The sequence below is a fragment of the Nannobrachium achirus genome (genome assembly GCF_963921795.1).
Source record: "Nannobrachium achirus genome assembly, chromosome: 17".
Taxonomy (NCBI): Eukaryota; Metazoa; Chordata; class Actinopteri; order Myctophiformes; family Myctophidae; genus Nannobrachium; species Nannobrachium achirus.
Window position 1 is genome coordinate 46,654,351 of NC_137824.1, and position 19,841 is coordinate 46,674,191.

At 44.7% G+C, this 19,841-nt stretch overlaps 1 protein-coding gene across 1 annotated transcript in view; it reads left to right on the plus strand.

Annotated features, from left to right (window-relative positions):
• The window catches only part of diaph2 (diaphanous-related formin 2), a 765,099-nt gene that overhangs the window by 462,559 nt on the left and 282,699 nt on the right, over positions 1–19,841 (plus strand). The window contains exons 22-23 of the mRNA XM_080745541.1: positions 13,104–13,205; positions 16,633–16,872. Coding sequence (XP_080601667.1) covers positions 13,104–13,205; positions 16,633–16,872 — 342 coding nt within the window. The remainder of the gene's footprint in view (positions 1–13,103; positions 13,206–16,632; positions 16,873–19,841) is intronic.

Below are 19,841 nucleotides of genomic sequence, written 5' to 3' on the forward strand. Positions count from 1 at the left end.
TTTCAAAAAATCTCAGAAGCATTCAAAAGACACTTATAGAATCGGGTCAAAATTCTAATCTTCACGATTTTTCAAAAATAGCAGATCTACAAGCTCGCAGCGCGGCACTCGGTGCCACGCTGTGAGCTTGTATATCTGCTATTTTTCAATGGTTAAAGCACAAAATAACGATACACAATAAGGCGTACCCCGTTCTACATGGGTTAAGCACTAATCCGACGGGCCTGATGCACCGCCATACTTATCGCCTTGCCCCACATGTGCACTTTTACACCATGCAAATGATGGCCGCCGCCATGTGCCAGGCCGGCTCCAGCGCTAGTCAACCTGTTGTTAAAGCAGGGAACAAAGCCTGGCACACGCGGGCACTGCCAGAGCCCTGCAGCCAATGGGTCTACCACAGGTAATGAGGGGACCATGCATATGGATGGGCATTGTGGCAATCTGGATGATTGACAAAACAGATAAACAATAATAACAAGCAAGGCACCGGGACAAAAGCCTATTGCGAGGCTGGCCTACAAAGGCTTGTTGCCATGGCAAGGTGAAAGGAGGCAGCGGATCGTGGAGAGGAAGCCGGTCAGGAGGTTGACGTTTGCTCCCTGCACTCTGCCTGTATTTGGAGTCGACTGTATGTCACATTGTACACTAAGAACCCACACACTTTTGCAGCTCCAACACTACATCTTAATGGCAGGGTTTTCCCCTGGTTGCTGTATCACTTGGTGAACCGTGGGGTTTACCTCCCCCAGTCTATAGGTGCTGTTTGGGGATGCATTTCAAGTGATTTAACAACAACAAAAAACACATTTTCAAATCATTTTGGACCATACCAGGCGTTGGTTAATGGTAGGATTTATTTATTTAAAATGTATTGTCTACAGTAGGCCACTAGGCCTGTATTTAGTATAATATGAACAGAGATATTAATCGGCAGATGTCATAGCCTTCTTTGTAGCATTTTACCTGGATTATGGTATCATTCATTTGGCCCTACTAGTGTCATTGTGACAATATATATGTTATACAATTAGCCTGTCTATCACAGCTCTGGAATGAATCCAGCTTGCTTTACTATAATGGACCAGATGGTGGAAAGGTGTTTTGACTTTTTTGCCCCAAGGGGCAGCACACTATAGTAGCCTACTTGGGTGACTTTATTTCAACCCCAAAACTTTGCCATACTTCTCTTCCCACAATTTTGGTGGCACACTAGTTAAAACCATTCTTTTAATTGACTGCCTTTGTTGTGCTACTGTCGACTACCTTTAGTTTTTACTTATGTATTACTTTTTTCGTTACCTTGGGTTTTCAGTTGCGTCGAAACAACTCTCGAAATTGTGCATAATTATCTTTTCAGAGCTGTCAAGCCTTGGTCTACAGCTTGTTAGGTTCAGTCCCACACACAACAAGTGCTCTCGTATTGATTCTAACTGAGGGCCTCTCAGTGATTCACCGTACGGTACGTGTGCCAGCCAGGTAGGAAGCCTGCTGAGGTCTCAGTGATTCACCGTACGTGTGCCAGCCAGGTAGGAAGCCTGCTGAGGTCTCAGTGATTCACCGTACGTGTGCCAGCCAGGTAGGAAGCCTGCTGAGGTCTCAGTGATTCACCGTACGTGTGCCAGCCAGGTAGGAAGCCTGCTGAGGTCTCAGTGATTCACCGTACGTGTGCCAGCCAGGTAGGAAGCCTGCTGAGGTCTCAGTGATTCACCGTACGTGTGCCAGCCAGGTAGGAAGCCTGCTGAGGTCTCAGTGATTAACCGTACGTGTGCCAGCCAGGTAGGAAGGAAGCCTGCTGAGGTCTCAGTGATTCACCGTACGTGTGCCAGCCAGGTAGGAAGCCTGCTGAGGTCTCAGTGATTCACCGTACGTGTGCCAGCCAGGTAGGAAGCCTGCTGAGGTCTCAGTGATTCACCGTACGTGTGCCAGCCAGGTAGGAAGCCTGCTGAGGTCTCAGTGATTCACCGTACGTGTGCCAGCCAGGTAGGAAGCCTGCTGAGGTCTCAGTGATTCACCGTACGTGTGCCAGCCAGGTAGGAAGCCTGCTGAGGTCTCAGTGATTCACCGTACGTGTGCCAGCCAGGTAGGAAGCCTGCTGAGGTCTCAGTGATTCACCGTACGTGTGCCAGCCAGGTAGGAAGCCTGCTGAGGTCTCAGTGATTCACCGTACGTGTGCCAGCCAGGTAGGAAGCCTGCTGAGGTCTCAGTGATTCACCGTACGTGTGCCAGCCAGGTAGGAAGCCTGCTGAGGTCTCAGTGATTCACCGTACGTGTGCCAGCCGGGTAGGAAGCCTGCTGAGGTCTCAGTGATTCACCGTACGTGTGCCAGCCAGGTAGGAAGCCTGCTGAGGTCTCAGTGATTCACCGTACGTGTGCCAGCCAGGTAGGAAGCCTGCTGAGGTCTCAGTGATTCACCGTACGTGTGCCAGCCAGGTAGGAAGCCTGCTGAGGTCTCAGTGATTCACCGTACGTGTGCCAGCCAGGTAGGAAGCCTGCTGAGGTCTCAGTGATTCACCGTACGTGTGCCAGCCAGGTAGGAAGCCTGCTGAGGTCTCAGTGATTCACCGTACGTGTGCCAGCCAGGTAGGAAGCCTGCTGAGGTCTCAGTGATTCACCGTACGTGTGCCAGCCAGGTAGGAAGCCTGCTGAGGTCTCAGTGATTCACCGTACGTGTGCCAGCCAGGTAGGAAGCCTGCTGAGGTCTCAGTGATTCACCGTACGTGTGCCAGCCAGGTAGGAAGCCTGCTGAGGTCTCAGTGATTCACCGTACGTGTGCCAGCCAGGTAGGAAGCCTGCTGAGGTCTCAGTGATTCACCGTACGTGTGCCAGCCAGGTAGGAAGCCTGCTGGGGTCTCGCGGCAGGGAGAAGACAGTCCCATGTTCCTCAATTCATCTCGGTAGCCAAGGCAGAAAAGCCACTTGCTCTGCCGCCTCCCAACATTGAGAAGAAAAATCAATTAAAATAGAGAAAATCACATCTGTCAAGCGTATCTAAAGAGCAGACACGGCTCCGGTACTGTCTGTGTCACAGATCTCCCATGGGCCTGCTAGAGAGGAAGATGGAGTTTACATCCGTTAGACACCCGCTAGATTCTCTCCTTCTCACTTTGGTTTTTTTTTTTTTTTTTGGAATTTGGTTTTAACCCATTCAGAACGGGTACACATCATTGTGTATCATTCTTTTATGCTTTAACTATTGAAAAATAGCAGATATACAAGCTCACAGCGCGGCACCGAGTGCCGCGCTGCGAGCTTGTAGATCTGCTATTTTTTGAGAAATCGTGAAAATTAGAATTTTGACCCGATTCTATAAGTGTCTTTGAATCCTTCTAAGATTTTTTGAAAAACCTATGTTTCTATGTCAGTAATCTGGCCAGCCATCGTCAAAGAAAAGGTCCTTTTCACTTAACTGGAGCTCAGTTAGTCTGTTCTTGAGAGACTACTATGTCAGTGGTTCTCAAACCTTTTCACGTGAATGACCCCCAAAATGATATGTATTTGGCCACGGACCCCCATCTCAAAATATTTAGTTCCAGGGACCACCCAGAAGCAAAATTGGAGTTGCAAACGTTTGCTTTGAAAATACATAGATATTCAAAGATTTGCACACATTTTCACGACTTTTTCAAAAAATAGCAGATCTACAAGCTCGCAGCGCGGCACTCGGTGCCGCGCTGTGAGCTTGTATATCTGCTATTTTTCACCTGTTAAAGCGTTCAATAATTCTAGGCCTAAATGGCTTAATAAAAGACTTTATTGCCCTGAGAAAAAAGTATTATCGATTGACCTGTCTCTCAGAATCCCGATTCAAGATCTCAAGGTTTTTTCTTTTCATTTTGACGTTGCTGTTGGGAATTGGCTCCGTTCAAAAGAATCTCTCAAGGAGATGGGTTTTGAAAAAAAAGTATATATTTTTCAGGGGGTAGTTGATTTTGCCCGCTGCAAAAGCCTGACATGAAAGTTGAGACTTGACACTTCGGCTGGTTTTGACGGTAATCATTCGCCATGGCACGCCATATACACATACGCATTCATATTTCATTATTTCCAGCTCTATCATCTTTCCAACACAGGATTCTGCTTGACGTTTCCACTCGACTGTTATTTCTTCCAATATGTCCAGGCTAGCAGCTCAAATCAGATTTGTGGCCTATCTAGATTGGAATCACAGTGGTTTTGAGTTTGAACTGCAAAAACAAAAAAACAAAAGCACAAGGAAAAACTTTTTTAGCAAAATGATTGATTGATTGATTGATTGATTGATTGATGTTTTCATTGACAAAAACGTGTACATATCTGACAAATGGATACAACTAAAAAAGCTTGAGAGCATAACAGAGACAAATATATTCAATGATCAATAATTGTATACAATATCAGCATACTAGACAATTGAAATAGCAAAGAACGACATGTGTACCGTAAAAGGAATCTGAAATCAGATTTGAATTATGGTTAGATGTGTTTTGAAAATGCCTCAATGTCTCAATCTGGGATTCTGGACGCTTGGACACAGAAGCCTGATTTATCACTTTGTCACTTGCCGAAAATAGCCGATCTAGAAACTCCAAATTATGTCACATTGCGACAAGTTGTGAAATTGTAGATACAGTAGGCTATTTTCAGCGATTCATACAGCGGTGTTGCACGACAGAAGTTAAGTTGCTCACGCCTATATCATTAAGTCGTTGCCACAGTAACCAAGGCAGATACGTCACCATGTCTGATTACACTTTTTTCACTTCTTTTCTTTCCTTTTTTTTAATTTAGGATGGACGTGGTACCATTTTCTTTTTTTGTATTGTCAATCTACTCACCTCCCCCCGACCGATCGCTTAAACATTTTGTAACAAAGACAACATAAAAATACAATATAATAATAATAATAATAATAATAATAATTATGATTATGAAAAAATATATAATGGTAGTAAATTTATATCACTGGAAAAACCAGAAGAAAGAAAGAGAGAAAAAAGGGAAAAAATATTATCACATAAACAGTAGGGGTGTAACAATATAGTAACTGTATCGAAATATCGTTTTTAACTTAAAAAATCGAAGTATACCGAAATGAAAACAGCTAAAATCGAATCATATCGTTTTAATTTGTATCGTATCGAATCGGCAGTGCAAAGAATCGATTGTATCGATACTACCTACTTGTGCATTGTATTTAGCATTTTTAAGAAGAAACAATTAAAAGGAGGGGTTTAATTACTTTTCCTTTCCATATAGCTCCACTGGTCTATCGATAAATGTGTGTAATCTCTGGGTTCATGTCAAGGTGCAGGTTTGTCAAAATACAATGTGCATGTATTTGGCAGAAAACCACTGTGTTTACTTATTTATATCCATAATAATACATGTTTCCCTTAAAAACCTCCACACCTTTCACACAGATTTAATTTCTTTGCTAAATAGTTACTATATCGATTTTAAATCATTGAATCGAATCGTATCGTATCGCCATGAATGAACCAATATCGTCCATGTATCGTATCGTCAATCATGTATCGTGATATGTATCGAATCACTATTAAAATGTATCGTTACACCCCTAATAAACAGCAATAGAGTGAATTGAATATCTTTCCCCCTAACATTGCATACATACAGTACATTCCTCCAAGCTCACAGCTTCTAAGCATTTTTGCCATCTCATCAAGGCTTGGTTTACATGGGCTGATACAAAACACAATTTAGTCAAAAGCGCTTAGCGTTAAGCGAACTCAATCTGGAGGGAGCACTGTTGTACAGAATACACTGTTATAAGTCTGAGTACAGAATACAAAGTCCTAAACATCCAAATTGAGAAACAAAAAGCCTATATAATAGAAACAGTGCCTTTGACTTGCATGTACACAGCATCGCATCCGGCGCCCGCTGTTTTCAGCAGCATTCAGTCAAAGGGAGGGTTAAGTGCATGCCTAATACCCCCCTTCCTTTAAACTATATTAACTTGGCATGTGTCCACAGTTGCTGTGAAAATGTAAGCGAGATGAAATGGCGGAGCAGGTCGACGGCAACGCAGAGATCAAAGTGTGGAAGGGAAGCCCTACAGATACTGTCATCCTCTACAAATGTTTAGCGAAGCGTAACCTGTATCTCATTACTGTAACACCCTCGTCTAGGCTGGCACCCACATCTCCACTCTTCAAGAAGTGCTTTCACATTCAGCCTAGTAAAGCCATGGTAGCAGTTATCAGTGCCTCTCCAACCTTTCTTGGCTCAGTACCCACTTTTCCCTGATCTCTGAATCCAAACGTTGCCCTTAAAATGTATTTTCCAATGTTGTATAAATGACCTGCGGGATGTTTTTCTTCTTGTGTGTGAGAAATATACATTGAGAATGTAATGTTTTCTTTTATTTTTTATGTGTATATTATCGACCCCACGATAGAGTTCTCAAATTCTGCCTGAACCCGACCGACATTTAGGGTAGGGTAGGGCCTAAAATGTAAGCTAATTAGTCGGGCCGGGTAGGGCCTCGGGCTCGATGAAAAAAAATGAAATATTATTTTGTATTATTTTATTACTATTACTATATGATAGACCCGACCATACCCGACCCGACCCGACGTTTTCGGGCCCGGGTAGGGCCTAAAATGTATGCTAAATAGTAGGGCTGGGTAGGGCCTCGGGCCGGCCCAGTTAGGGCCCAGTTAGGGTCGGGCCTTAATTTTCAGGCCCGTTGAGAACTCTACCCCACGAAGACTAGCTGTCGTTTAGCCGTCAGCTAATGGCGAGCCGTCTTAATAAACAAATAACCCCGCTTGGAACGAATGATAGCCCACCTTTTGAACAATGTAACATTGCACATAAGAAAGACGGTAAGAAGCCCCTCAGGGGCACAGTGGTTCTTAAAATAGCAGATATAGGGAGTGACAAATGTAGTTCTAAGAGCGGCCATTTCTTGGGTAAACACAGCCTTACACAGGTGTTCTGATTAGACTATAGCATTAGTTCTATGCAATCAAACAATTGAAACACCTGGGTTTTGACCCAAGAAATGGCCGCTAAGGACTACAATGACGTAGCCGCTGGCACACACTATACAAGCTCACAGCATGTCATTTTGCGCTGCGCTGTGAGCTTACAACATCTGCTATTTAAATAAACACTGTAAATAAAAATAACACAACTCTTCTCTCTTGGGGGTCCCTGGCACAAAACATTTTCAGATGGGGGGGGGGGGGGGGGGGGGGGCACGAAGAAGTTTGAGAACTACTGATTTAGAAGGCATTTGTTGTATCATCTCAAGGTGTTAATGGGGGGAACCCCTATACGCAACTATACCTTTCAGTCAGGGAACCCCGTTTGGGATTGTTGTTGCTACAGTATGTACAGTATATTGTTGATGTTGGGCAGAAACCTCGTATCTCCAAGTAGTTTCAAATTTGAAGGTTTTTTTGTAAAGTAAAGCCTTGCTTCGTCATAAAAGACTGTCGCACAAAAAAAAAGCAGATCTACAAAACACAACACCTTGCGGTGCAAGGTATTGTGTGCTTGTAGATCGGCTGTTTTCACTAGTTTAAATCATTTTTTAAAATGAAAAATGCAAAACGAACGGTTTTGGACCTACAAGGTTTTCACCCGACAACGAAGATATACAGTAGCAACAACATACATTTTCTTTTGGTGATTTTTTCAGAAAACATAGGTCAGGATTTAGAAGGCGTTTTTTTTGGAATCAGCCTCGGGTCTAAATGGGTTAAACTGGACCTCCACATGTCTTTACGTTACTGCATCATTCCATGGATGATGATGTTGTTGTTGTTGTTGTTTGTACATTGCTGTGTGCTGGAATGTGGTGCCAGTATATGCGTGGCCTTAATCTTGGCCCAGGGCGGTATAGCTGAGTGTGCTGGGATGGATGGGGAGCTTGCTTCTTCCAGTATAATCTCTCCCAGACTGCAGCATGTGTCTGGAGGCCTACAGTGAGGAGTCTGGCCCGGCGTCATCACCCAGCCCCCCCACATTGTCACACATATGGCGGGGCCTCTGTGTCAACTGCACTCTATGGAGCTCCTCCTAATTAACCCATTTACAACGGGTACACATTATAACCGTATTATTATTTTATGCTTTAACTATTGAAAAATAGCAGATATACAAGCTCACAGCGCGGCACCGAGTGCCGCGCTGCGAGCTTGTAGATCTGCTATTTTTGATCAATCGAATTGAATTTTGACCTGATTCTATAAAGTGTCTTTTGAATCCATCTTAAGGTTTTTGGAAAAAACCTATGTTTCTATGTCAGCAATCTGGCCGGCCATCGTCAAAGAAAAGGTCCTTTTCACTTAACTGGAGCTCAGTTAGTCTGTTCTTGAGAGACTACTATGTCAGTGGTTCTCAAAACTTTTTCATGTGAAGGACCCCCAAAATGACATGTATTTGGCCACGGACCCAAATCTCAAAATATTTAGTTCCAGGGACCACCCAGAAGCAAAATTTGAGTTACAAACGTTCGCTTTAAAAATACATATGTTCAAAGATTTGCACACATTTTCACAACTTTTTCAAAAAATAGCAGATCTACAAGCTCGCAGCGCGGCACTCGGTGCCGCGCTGTGAGCTTGTAGATCTGCTATTTTTCATTAGTTAAAGCAGTCAATAATCCTAGGCCTAAATGGGTTAACTAGATGAGTGACAAATGAAATGACAATCCACAAGGTGGATTCCATCGCATCTGTCTTCTTTCTTTCTTTCCTCAGGCTTCGTCTATGAGTTTTTATTTATTAATTTTATTTTTAGTCTGTCTGTGTGAAATGCTCATCGCTAGTGATTTGGAGAACCATTTGTAACTCGTAGCAGCTCTGCCCTTTTTTCCCCCATTCCTTTGATCATTCTGGTGATGAGTGTGTCTATATTTGTAACTGGTGAATATGCGCTGCGCATACAGAAGAACATTATGGTTATATGACCCTGGCTCCCTGTGCAGGGGCGTCACACCAAATTCTGGGCCCTGGGTACAAGGATTCACTGCGGGCCCCCCATGAATGTAACTATTGAAAAATAGCAGATATACAAGCTCACAGATTTCACACATTTTCACAACTTTTCAAAAATAGCAGATCTACAAGCTCGCAGCGCGGCACTCGGTGCCGCGCTGTGAGCTTGTATATCTGCTATTTTTCAATAGCTAAAGTTATTAGGGCCCCTCCACCTTGGGCCCCAGTAACTCAGTCCCACTTTCCTACCCCTTGTGACGCCCCTGTCCCTGTGCGTGGCTAGGGAGAACACGCGCAAATGGAAGGAAATTGCGTTTCGCTCTGCCAAAGACACTTAACCCCCCCGTTCTTCGTACATTCTGTGCTGAGACGGACCTGGGCTGAAAGGGAACTATACAAAACTAAAGCATTTAAGAAATGAAAACCTTTCAGACCTGCCAATGTATACATGCATGGCCTCTGAGAAGTTAGCGCCGGGAAACCTCATTAGGGGCCAGAAGACACCTCTAATTGCCCGTCTCTGCTCGGCAAAGCAGCACGAGAGAAAAACAACCCAAATATTCGGATTCCCCGGGGTATTAGCAATGATTATTGCAGAGAAGGAACGGTTCTGTGTTTTTCAGAATTTTCCATTCAAAATATGTGGTCCAGTAGTTCTTTGATCAAACTGCTAATGCATCTTGGACTTTCAGGAAGAGAGGGAGAGAGAGGACAATTTAAAAGTAATGTACTGTACAGTACATGGACCCATACCACTGCTCACCCTGTTTTGATTGTTGCAGTAATAGCAGGCATTACTGCCATAAGCATCACTACAGAGGGCTCCATTATTGCGACCGAAGGTCGCAGTTTAGTATGTGAAACGGCACATGCTGACTCCGTCTGGACGTGTACACGTCTTTTTTTACGGTCTATGGGTTTGCCGCTCTGACATCATGCTCTGACATCACTGTGATGTCAAGGGGCATCGCGCTTTTGTTGGAATCATTTCATGAACATCTCCACAGATTTTGTAACAAACAGTAACCAGTTTACCTGATGCGAAATGTATATATGCCATTATTGTGACCGTGAGGTCGCAAGTTGCTAGTAACCTCCACCGGCTGTCTGTCAGTCCCTCCGTCAGTCAGTCTGTTCGGCACCCTTGTCCCTATCCATGCCAAACCTTGCACACACACTCCTTGGCTGGCAAACCACGCCCCTCATTCCTCACATGCCCCTGTTCTAGTGCCACCATGAGGCTGCGTGCACGCCGTGCAGACATGAGACCTGGCGGTCGCTTATCTCCCGATTAGGGAGTCTTACTGGTAATGCATTTAATTTATAATGCACTTTACATTTGTAAAAATCTGCAAAAGTATGTACATTCTGAAAACAAAAATAGAATCACGACCACTCAAGTTTTCTTTTTGTCCTTTACTGTACCGTTTCTTTTTTAGAATGAGTCATCAGGTTCAGAAAATAGGGCTCAGAGTTTTGTGCAATCAATAAGGCTTCCTACTTTAAAGGTCACAATGAATAATTATCGCGCTCTGTATTGAGATTAAAATAGTCTCTTACGCGTACCCATGGCTCACACAAAAGGAAGCAAATGCATATACATAATTGCAATCTTACAGAGATTTTATTTCATTGACAAGCCGCACAATGATGTGCTCTGATTTCTTTGTGTTGCTTTTGCCCGCATGATCAAAAGCCTTCATTATCAAGGCACCCATGCTTTCTGCAGACTCTAATTGGGGGGCTGCAGCAAAACAAGCAGCATTTGATATAGTGGCTCCTCCTGGCCGAACAGGAACTGGCCGAGCCTGCATTATGGCTCACTTCTCATACTGCTGTATTCCCATGGGGGCAGGACAGAGAGGTCATCATTAGTGGCCAGGGGAACTTTCTCGCACATGTAGCTTAGCTCGCTGTGGCTGCTGCTGCTGGGGTTTCAACCTATGGCATATTTGCAGTTGTCTGCTGTCTGTTTGTCTGTGTTCCCATCTGGCCACGTGACTCTGTGCCAGTGCACTCTTGCTGAATACATTTGGGGGGGAACGTATACAGGGGCATCACAAGGGAGGGGAGTGGGACTGAGTTACTAGGGCCCAAGGTGTTATTTTATACTCTAGCTATTGAAAAATAGCAGATGTACTAGCTCACAGTGCGGCACCGAGTGCCGCGCTGTGAGCTTGTAGATCTGCTATTTTTGAAAAAAGATGTGTGCAAATCTTCGAATATATGTATTTTTTAAGCGAACATTTTTAACTCAAATGTTGCTTCTGGGGCGTCCCTGGTACTAAATATTTTGAGATGGGGGTCCGTGGCCAAATACATACATTTTGGGGGTCCTTCACATGAAAAAGTTTGAGCACCACTGACATAGAAACATAGGTTTTTCAAAAAACCATAGAAGGATTTGAAACATTCGAAGACTTGCACAAATGTTCACGATTTCAAAAAAATAGCAGATCTACAAGCGAGTGTCGCGCTGCGAGCTTGTAGATCTGCTATTTTTCAATAGTTAAAGCACAAAATAATGTGTATATGGGGGGCCTGCAGTGAATCCTTGTTTGTACCCAGGGCCCAGAATTTGGTGCGACACCCCTGAACGTATAATCCGGGAGAGGAAGGAGTTTTGCGAAGACCGGGGGAAAGGGTACCTCTTCCTCTCCTCCTCCTCAGAGAGAAAGAGGAGGAAAATCGCCTCGGTTACCTTAATTAACACAGCTGACCTTTAGGCCGACAATTAACATTTACAGAAAACGGAGAGACCCCACCGTCCTCTTCCTCATCTTCATCATCTACCCTTGTCCATCATCATCGTCACCTTCCAGGGCGCGTCCACCGTTCTCCTTCACATGCTGTAGGCAGCAAAATGATCAAAACTCCCAGGAACATTACAATATACACGCTTGGTTGAGTGACTTGTAAAGTTGCACATACTTTGAGAAAGCCATTTTTTATTAATATTATTTTCATGTTGATTACTATTTTCTGTATCTCGAAAAGTCGACAAGTCGACTGAGTCGACTTCATTACACAAGTCGACTCCCACCAGAGAAAGTCGAAAGTCGAAGTAAAAAAAAAAGGCAAGGCATTGTGAGCATGTAGATCGTCTATTTTCAAAATTTCTGCCTCTATATTTGACAATTTGGACAATGTTTAATTTGTCATTTTAGAGGTATTAAAAAGTCCTTATAAATTGGCACTTTAGAAATGTGAAGATATCCTTTATACACTTAAACTTTATGTTGGTTTGTCTACAGTTGAATGAGAAAACAATGTTTCACATGAAGTTAATCATCTGGGGACACTCCAAAATAATTGGGGGGTCGTGTGTGATGTGATGACGTCATCAAACGATAAAGTCGACTTCAACTCAACTTTTTACTGAGTCGAGTCGACTTGCAAAAATCACAAGTCGTTAATGCCCTTATATCGGCTACATTGAAAATGAGGGCCTGCCTCTCAATTGTACTCTGGGTTGAAATAAAGGTTATGATGTTATGCACTGACTTCCGTGGGGTGGGTGGACGGACGGACGGACGGACGGACGGACGGACGGATGGACGGACGGACGGACGGACGGTGATTGACAGATCGGTGTCACGGCCATCATCACAGTTAACACAGTTTACTCATTCTTCTGCCAGGCCACCGGCAGAGTGTGTCAGTCCTATGAGACTGGAACTAATATCGGAGATGCTCGTGTTTTCCGTTGCTGCGTCAAAGTCCCGGAGGTGAAGCTTTTTTGCTAGGAGCTGTATTTACTCACACATGCATTGCAAACATGCACACGCTAGCGCAACTGCTCCCCCGGGGAAGGCAGGAGTCTCCTTTCTGCTAGTCATTTAATGCATGTACTGTACTGTACTGTCTGTGGGGATCCCGTGTCCAGAAAGTACCCTTATTTAGTCAGGGATGGAGGTTTAAAAAGGAATGCTGTCATATTTACAGCAATAGCTATAGTATAGTGAAGTGGTTTTGGTGTGTTTGTGCTATCTCCCGTTTTCAACAAAAGAAAGGAACTAACCTATCTCTCTCTCTCTCTCTCTGTGTGTGTGTGTGTGTGTGTGTGTGTGTGTGTGTGTGTGTGTGTGTGTGTGTGTGTGTGTGTGTGTGTGTGTGTGCGTGTGCGTGTGCATACCATGCGGGCTACAGAACCTCATAAAGAACCTGCCGGAGCAGAAAGAGCTGAGTGCACTGGCGGAGCTGAAGGGTGAATATGAGGAGCTGGTTGAGTCGGAGCAGTTTGGCATTGTGGTGAGTACAATAACCTGGAGCAGCTTGCTGGAGAGCTCACGCAGTAATACACACATTCACGCGCACACACACACACACACACACACACACACACACACACACACACACACACACACACACACACACACACACACACACACACACACACACACACACACACACGTACACACACACACACACACACCACGTACAGTATACATGCACACACGGCTCCCCTATACTCAAACACTCGCATGCATGCGTGCACGGTTGAGGAATTCCATTCCATTCTTTTCTGCTCACTGTCTCTCTCAATACACCACACACACGTGTGCACGTGCAGTACACACACCCTTTTCAGTGCCAGTAGGCTATAGCATATATCTGCCTCTTTTTATTTATCATAACGTCGCTGTCAGGTGGAAACCTTGTATCTCCAAGTTTCAGATGTGTACGTTCTTTCGCAAAGTAAAGTCCTGCTTCATCATACAAAGCCGTCGCACAAAAGTAGTGAAAACAGCAGATCTACAAGCACACAACGCCTCGCGGTGCGAGGCGTTGTGTGCTTGTAGATCGGCTGTTTTCACTAGTTTAAATCATGTTTTAAAATGATGAATGCAAAACGAACGGTTTTGGACATACAAAGGTTTTCACCCGACAAACGGCGATAAGGGCACTCATTGTGAGGAGGTGGCTGAGCCAGGAAACAGGAAATTAGACGAAAGAATCATCGAGGAGGAGCTGTGGGGAGGACAGAGGCCTCTATCAGGCCCCTGTCAATATAAAAACACAACGAACGTATAATTAGAAGGCTCGGAATATAACAGGCGGCCTCTCGAGTTACTGTAAGTGCTGGAAGGGCAATAGGGAAAACATCTAGCTGACAGTAGCAGCAGCAAGGAATAAAAAAAATAAAAAATAAACAAAGACTTGGATAGAACGTGTTTGTATCGTGTTATGGAGGAGAGTCGGCAGCATCGGCGGCCCTTGGCATCAGCTGTCAATACTCTGTAATGATGGAGACGTGATGTAGCCGTGGGCCATGGATCCAGGCTGTAGTAAAGTTCTTTGAATTTTTTGCCCAGCATGCCTCCGTTAAATGATTCACCATGGTCGCCTCTGGCCTCAGCTCCTTCCCTTTATAACGGCGGAGGTAACTCCTCCAATGCCTTGTGTAACATCATTCATCACGAGGTATACGCTTGTACTGTAGTAGCACATAAACCAGCTCACGTTGTTGTTGTTTTGTTCCAAAGTGACATAAATGTCTCCGTAAGAACATTATTTGGCAGGCCTCGGCAGTACATCACAAAAAAAGGAAATGTACAGTTAGCCCCTAGGGCAACACTACTAGTCGTGCCACCCTGTTCCCAGTCGTGTTCCCACGCCCCTCCTCGACGGACGCTTCGTCTTCCAGGAGACACGATGAAGCAAGGCCGTGTGACAGTTTCACTCCGCTACTCTGATGGCGCTGATGTCGCAATTACATACTTCCCCCACTGATGAGCCGGCGCCGGCGCTCGGGCGCTGTTATTTAGTTCCTCCTGGGAAATAAACCTATGTTAAGGCTTTCCCTCGCGTCGGAGCTGTCACCGAGTCGCTCCCTCTTTCCCTGTGATTTCTCCTCATTGTGTACACGATGAATCAATTCACGGCGGAGTGGAGTGGAGGAGGAGGGCGAGGCGTGTCTCTGTAGCTTTATATGTCGGCGTGTCATCACGGGGAGGGCAGGGTTTGATTAGTTTGACAGACAGCCTTGCTCACAGCAGATGAATAAAGCTGGAGCGGTAATGAAACATCATCATGGTCTGGATCTGAAAGCTGCCTCCAAGCAGTGCATTATGCATGGATATGTAGCATACGCCCCTGTTTTCTTTTTTTTTCTTTTTCTTTACATCACCACGTGCCAAAAACCCATTCATTTAAATTCTATCCTCCCTCCCTCTCTCTCTCTCTCTCTCTCTCTCTCTCTCTCTCATCTCTCTTTCTCTCGCTCTCCCTCATTTCTCTCTTTTTTTCTTTTACTGGCTACAGTGTGCAAGCCCTGCAGCCATGACAAAAAAAAAGTATTGATTATATTATTTACAGACAAATCTGTTTCATGAGAGACACTTTCTTTTTCCTCTGTTGGATGTGCAGTCAAGACACAGTGGGGGAAATCTCTGTCATCTACAAGCTACACTACACACCATGCACTTCACAGGGGGATCTATACTGTGCATGCGTGCACACACGCACGCACACACGCACGCACGCACGCACGCACGCACACACACACACACACACACACACACACACACACAGCAAAGTCAAAGTGCAGTAACTACGTTTTTGGACACACCGACTTATTTGTGTGTCCCAACGGTCAAATTAGCCTTTGCGATTTGGGGGGATAAACATTTACCTCAAGAAAGAACAGATATACAATTAGTGTAATATCACTTACAGTGTATGCCGATATCTCATTTGGCTGACCAGCTGAAACACTTATAAACCCCTGTATCAGTTATTTTTTATCTTTTCGTAGTTACTGCACTTTGGCTTTGTAGGGGCAGTATAGCCAAGATATTGCATACAGTGTGATAAGATCTCTCTCTGTCAGTTGGTTTTGTGTTCATCACACAAAATCCTGTTGTTCCGTCGCGACCTGTGCGCCAGGCACGTACACACATAGACATCAAAGGGGGCTTGAGCCCCTGCCATTTCATCAGTCTGTAAAAAGTGCCCTCCCCAGACCATGAATGCAGTTTTTACTATGGTGAAAGAAATGCAAATGCCCCCCTCTCCATGCCATATACCTGAAGGCAGCATGCAAGAGAATTCACCCTTTGTCAAGTCCCGCCCATTGTCCTGCCCCTCTCCACACCCATTTGTTGCTGTGTCTTGGTGGGACATTCAGTGGGACATTCCATCCACTGCCATGTTAATTCAGTTGCTTCATATTGTTATTCTGTGTGCTCAATTCTAATTTCAAACTTTGTTTCAGTCAAATGGAGCTGCTCAGTGGCAGCATAGTGAATCAGCATGTTTTTAAATGTTTTTATTTCTCAAAAAATTATGTTTTAGCAAATTCAACATAAAAAAGGCAGAACCAGGGCGGGACAAGGCAGATAGAGCCTGCTGGTTAGTCAGTCAGGGACCAACCAGGAGGCTAACAAAGGGTGAATTGCCTTGTTCAACTCTCCTGAACTTGAACGCAGCATCTTATGTTGAAAGAATTGCCCTCTCTGTGTAGAAATCCATGCCGTTAAGCCACATCTCCAGTATTGATCTGATTATGCTTAGTTCAGCGTGGTATCAAGCGCCGAAAATTGCCGACCTCCAAGCGCAGCGCGTTGTGAGCTTGGAGGTCTGCCGTTTTTGATATTTTCACCAAAAGGCCCTTTTAGAAATGTCAGCCCCTGCCTCTCTAACATTCTCTGCACGTCTCTGCTGTGCGCGCATACAGATGAGCTCGGTGAAGATGCTGCGGCCTCGCCTCAACGGCATCCTGTTCAAGCTCACCTTCGAGGAGCAGGTGAACAACATCCGGCCGGACATCATGAACGTGACGTTCGCCTGCGAGGAGGTGAAGAGGAGCGAGGGCTTCAGCAAGCTGCTGGAGATGGTGCTGCTGGTGGGCAACTACATGAACGCCGGCTCCAGGAACGCCCAGACCTTCGGCTTCAACATCAGCTTCCTCTGCAAGGTAAACCAAACACGCTTTGTTAACACAACGGCTGCCCCGGTAGCCAAACTCGTTCACAGACGAGATAAGGTTTCCATGGTAACCCGAATCTCAGACGCTTGCTACGGGTGCTGGTGAAAGAATAAGTCATGACGCAATGCAGCCAGAAGCAACGGAGAGCGACGTTAAACTCACTTTGCAGTTATACAAGCTCGTAGCGTGTCACTTCATGCCGCCCTATGAGCTTGTTGCTTGTAGATCTGCTATTTTTGAAAAATCATGAACATTTTGTGCAAATCTTTGAATATATTTATTGTTTTAAAGCAAAATATGTTAACTCAAATCTTTGCTTCTGGGGGTCCATGGAACAACAATATTTTGAGATGGGGGTCCGCGGCCAAATGCATTGCAAATTGGGGGTGCTTGACAGGAAAAGGTTTGAGAACTACTCATAGAAACACATGTTTTTCAGAAAACTGTTAAGGATTTTGAAGACATTTTGTAGAATTGGCCTCAAGTTTACATCAATAATAATAATACATCCAATAGTGCTTTTCTAGGTACTCAAAGTGGCTTCTATAGTGATAACCCGCGCCGGCGGAGAGACACATCCGGAGATCTTATTGATCGCAACTTGTTTTTCTTTGTTTGCATTACTCCCACTAACCAGTCTGATGAATTGGTTAAACGAGCACAAATAAGCAACGAGCTTGACCTCGCAGTCGTAGCGTGATGTTGCTACTGGGCTGTAAATCATTTAGTGCTAATAATTCACGCTTTATCTACTCCTAGAGAGGGAGGCTTTCTGGTGTGAAAAGTTCAAAGAGACGCCGAGTCCACGCAGAATTAAATTGCACAACACATTACGTTAGATTGCGGCAAAGAAGTGGTGCATGACGCATCATCCATTCTACAGTGCGTTCGAACGACAGCTGTTATTATATCATTAACGGGATGTAACCGATTCTGACACTCCGGCATTTTGCACTTTGTATCCCTCTCCCTGTAAAAAAAACAAACACGGACCAAAACGTGTTCAGCGGCTCGCAGAAACCCTCCGCTCATCACACCGTAGAGTTTATTGCTCTCGGAGCAATGACACAGCTGACGGCCACATGCTCATCAAAGGCACTCTGGTGGTCAAGAGAGAATGACAGCCCAAACAAATGAAAATGGGCTTCATCGCCCGAAATGCTTCTTTCTGTGGCTTTTGCTGCGCGCCAGCCGGCAAAGGCAATTCCCCCCTGAATGTCAGTGTGTCAAATCCAGCATGCCTATTGGTATTCCTGCAAGCCGCCTGAATCAGACTGAAGTGTCCGCGTAGAGCCTGTTAAAGCCCCGGGGGGCTGATTGGGCCATTATTGACGGACAAGGAAGAAAATGTCTGCTTTCTCACTTTGGTCAATCAACTAAATGGCCCCCTGAGTGGGGGGTCCGGGCTACCTAATGGGCTCATCAGGGAGAGGAGAACAGTGATGTGGGGAGGGGGGGAGGGGGGGCAGTGAAAGGGCACAGCGTGACCCCTTCCCAGGGGCGTCACAAGGGGTAGGAAAGTTGGACTGAGTTACCAGGGCCCAAGGTGGAGGGGCCCTAGTAACTGTAGCTATTGAAAAATAGCAGATCTACAAGCTCACAGCGCGGCACCGAGTGCCGCGCTGCGAGCTTGTAGATCTGCTATTTTTGAAAAGTTGTGAAAATGTGTGAAAATCTTTGAATATATGTATTTTTTAAGCGAACATTTCTAACTCAAATTTTGCTTCTGGGGGTCCCTGGAACTAAATATTTTGAGATCGGGGTCCGAGGCCAAATACATATCATCTTGGGGGTCCTTGACATAGGTTTCTTGCACACATTTTCACGATTTTTCAAAAATAGCAGATCTACAAGCTCGCAGCGCGGCACTCGGTGCCGCGCTGTGAGCTTGTATGTCTGCTATTTTTCAATTGTTAACATTCATGGGGGGCCCGCAGTGAATCCTTGTACCCAGGGCCCAGAGTTTGGTGTGACGCCCCTGACCCCTTCCGCCCCTAAAACCCTCGCTGTTCCCTGTCTCGTCCCTGTCAAGGGCAGGCAGATCTCCCGGGTGCCGTTTTTGGTCAAGTGCAACCCGAGTGCGAGCCGCAGTGTTTCACTGGAACGGTCATAAAAATGTGCAATAGGTTAGGACCTCGTCAGAGGATGGGGTGAGGCAGAGGTAAACGGAGGACAAGCTATTACCCATTGTTTGTTTTTTCATACCATGATGGGCTGGGCTCTCTCCCTATGTTAGGGCTGCCACAATTATTTGACATAATCGCAATTATTTTGTCATAATCGTCATTATCGTTTCCATGTTGAAAAATTATATTTTCAAACATTTAAAGAAAAATAGTGGAAATAGCAGATCTACAAGCTCACAACGCATCGCGTTGTGAGCTTGTAGATCAGCTATTTCCACTATCAATGTTATTTTTTAAGTATAAAGTTGTCAAATAATATTTGACAACAAAGACATTTCGGACATATGTTCTTTGTATATTTAGGTTACGTGTCATATCTACCATGTGCGATTTCAAAGCATACAAGCCAAACAGAAATGTAATTGTCAACGACAGAAACTTAAACGTTAATCGCAATTATTTGAGAGAAAAATTAATCGTCATGTAAAATGTCATAATCGTGACAGCCCTACCCTATGTTGTTTCAAACACTGTGGCATCATTTGCAACAGAGAGTCATTCATTTGTTCGGAACATCTTATGACTGTCAAAAAATAACTTTTACAGATTGAAAAGCATTGTATAAGAGAATAGAGGACAATTGTTCACATTTGTAAATTTAACACATTGATTAAATGGGGAAAACCAGCTGCCATGTAATGAGCAAAAAAGAAGTGTGGAATGCCATTTCCCTTGTGTTTTATCACTGGCTTACTGGGGCAGAAACTCTCTTCCACAGGCATTATTTAACAGCCAGAGACCACATGGCAATGATTTGTGCTTAACTTGGAA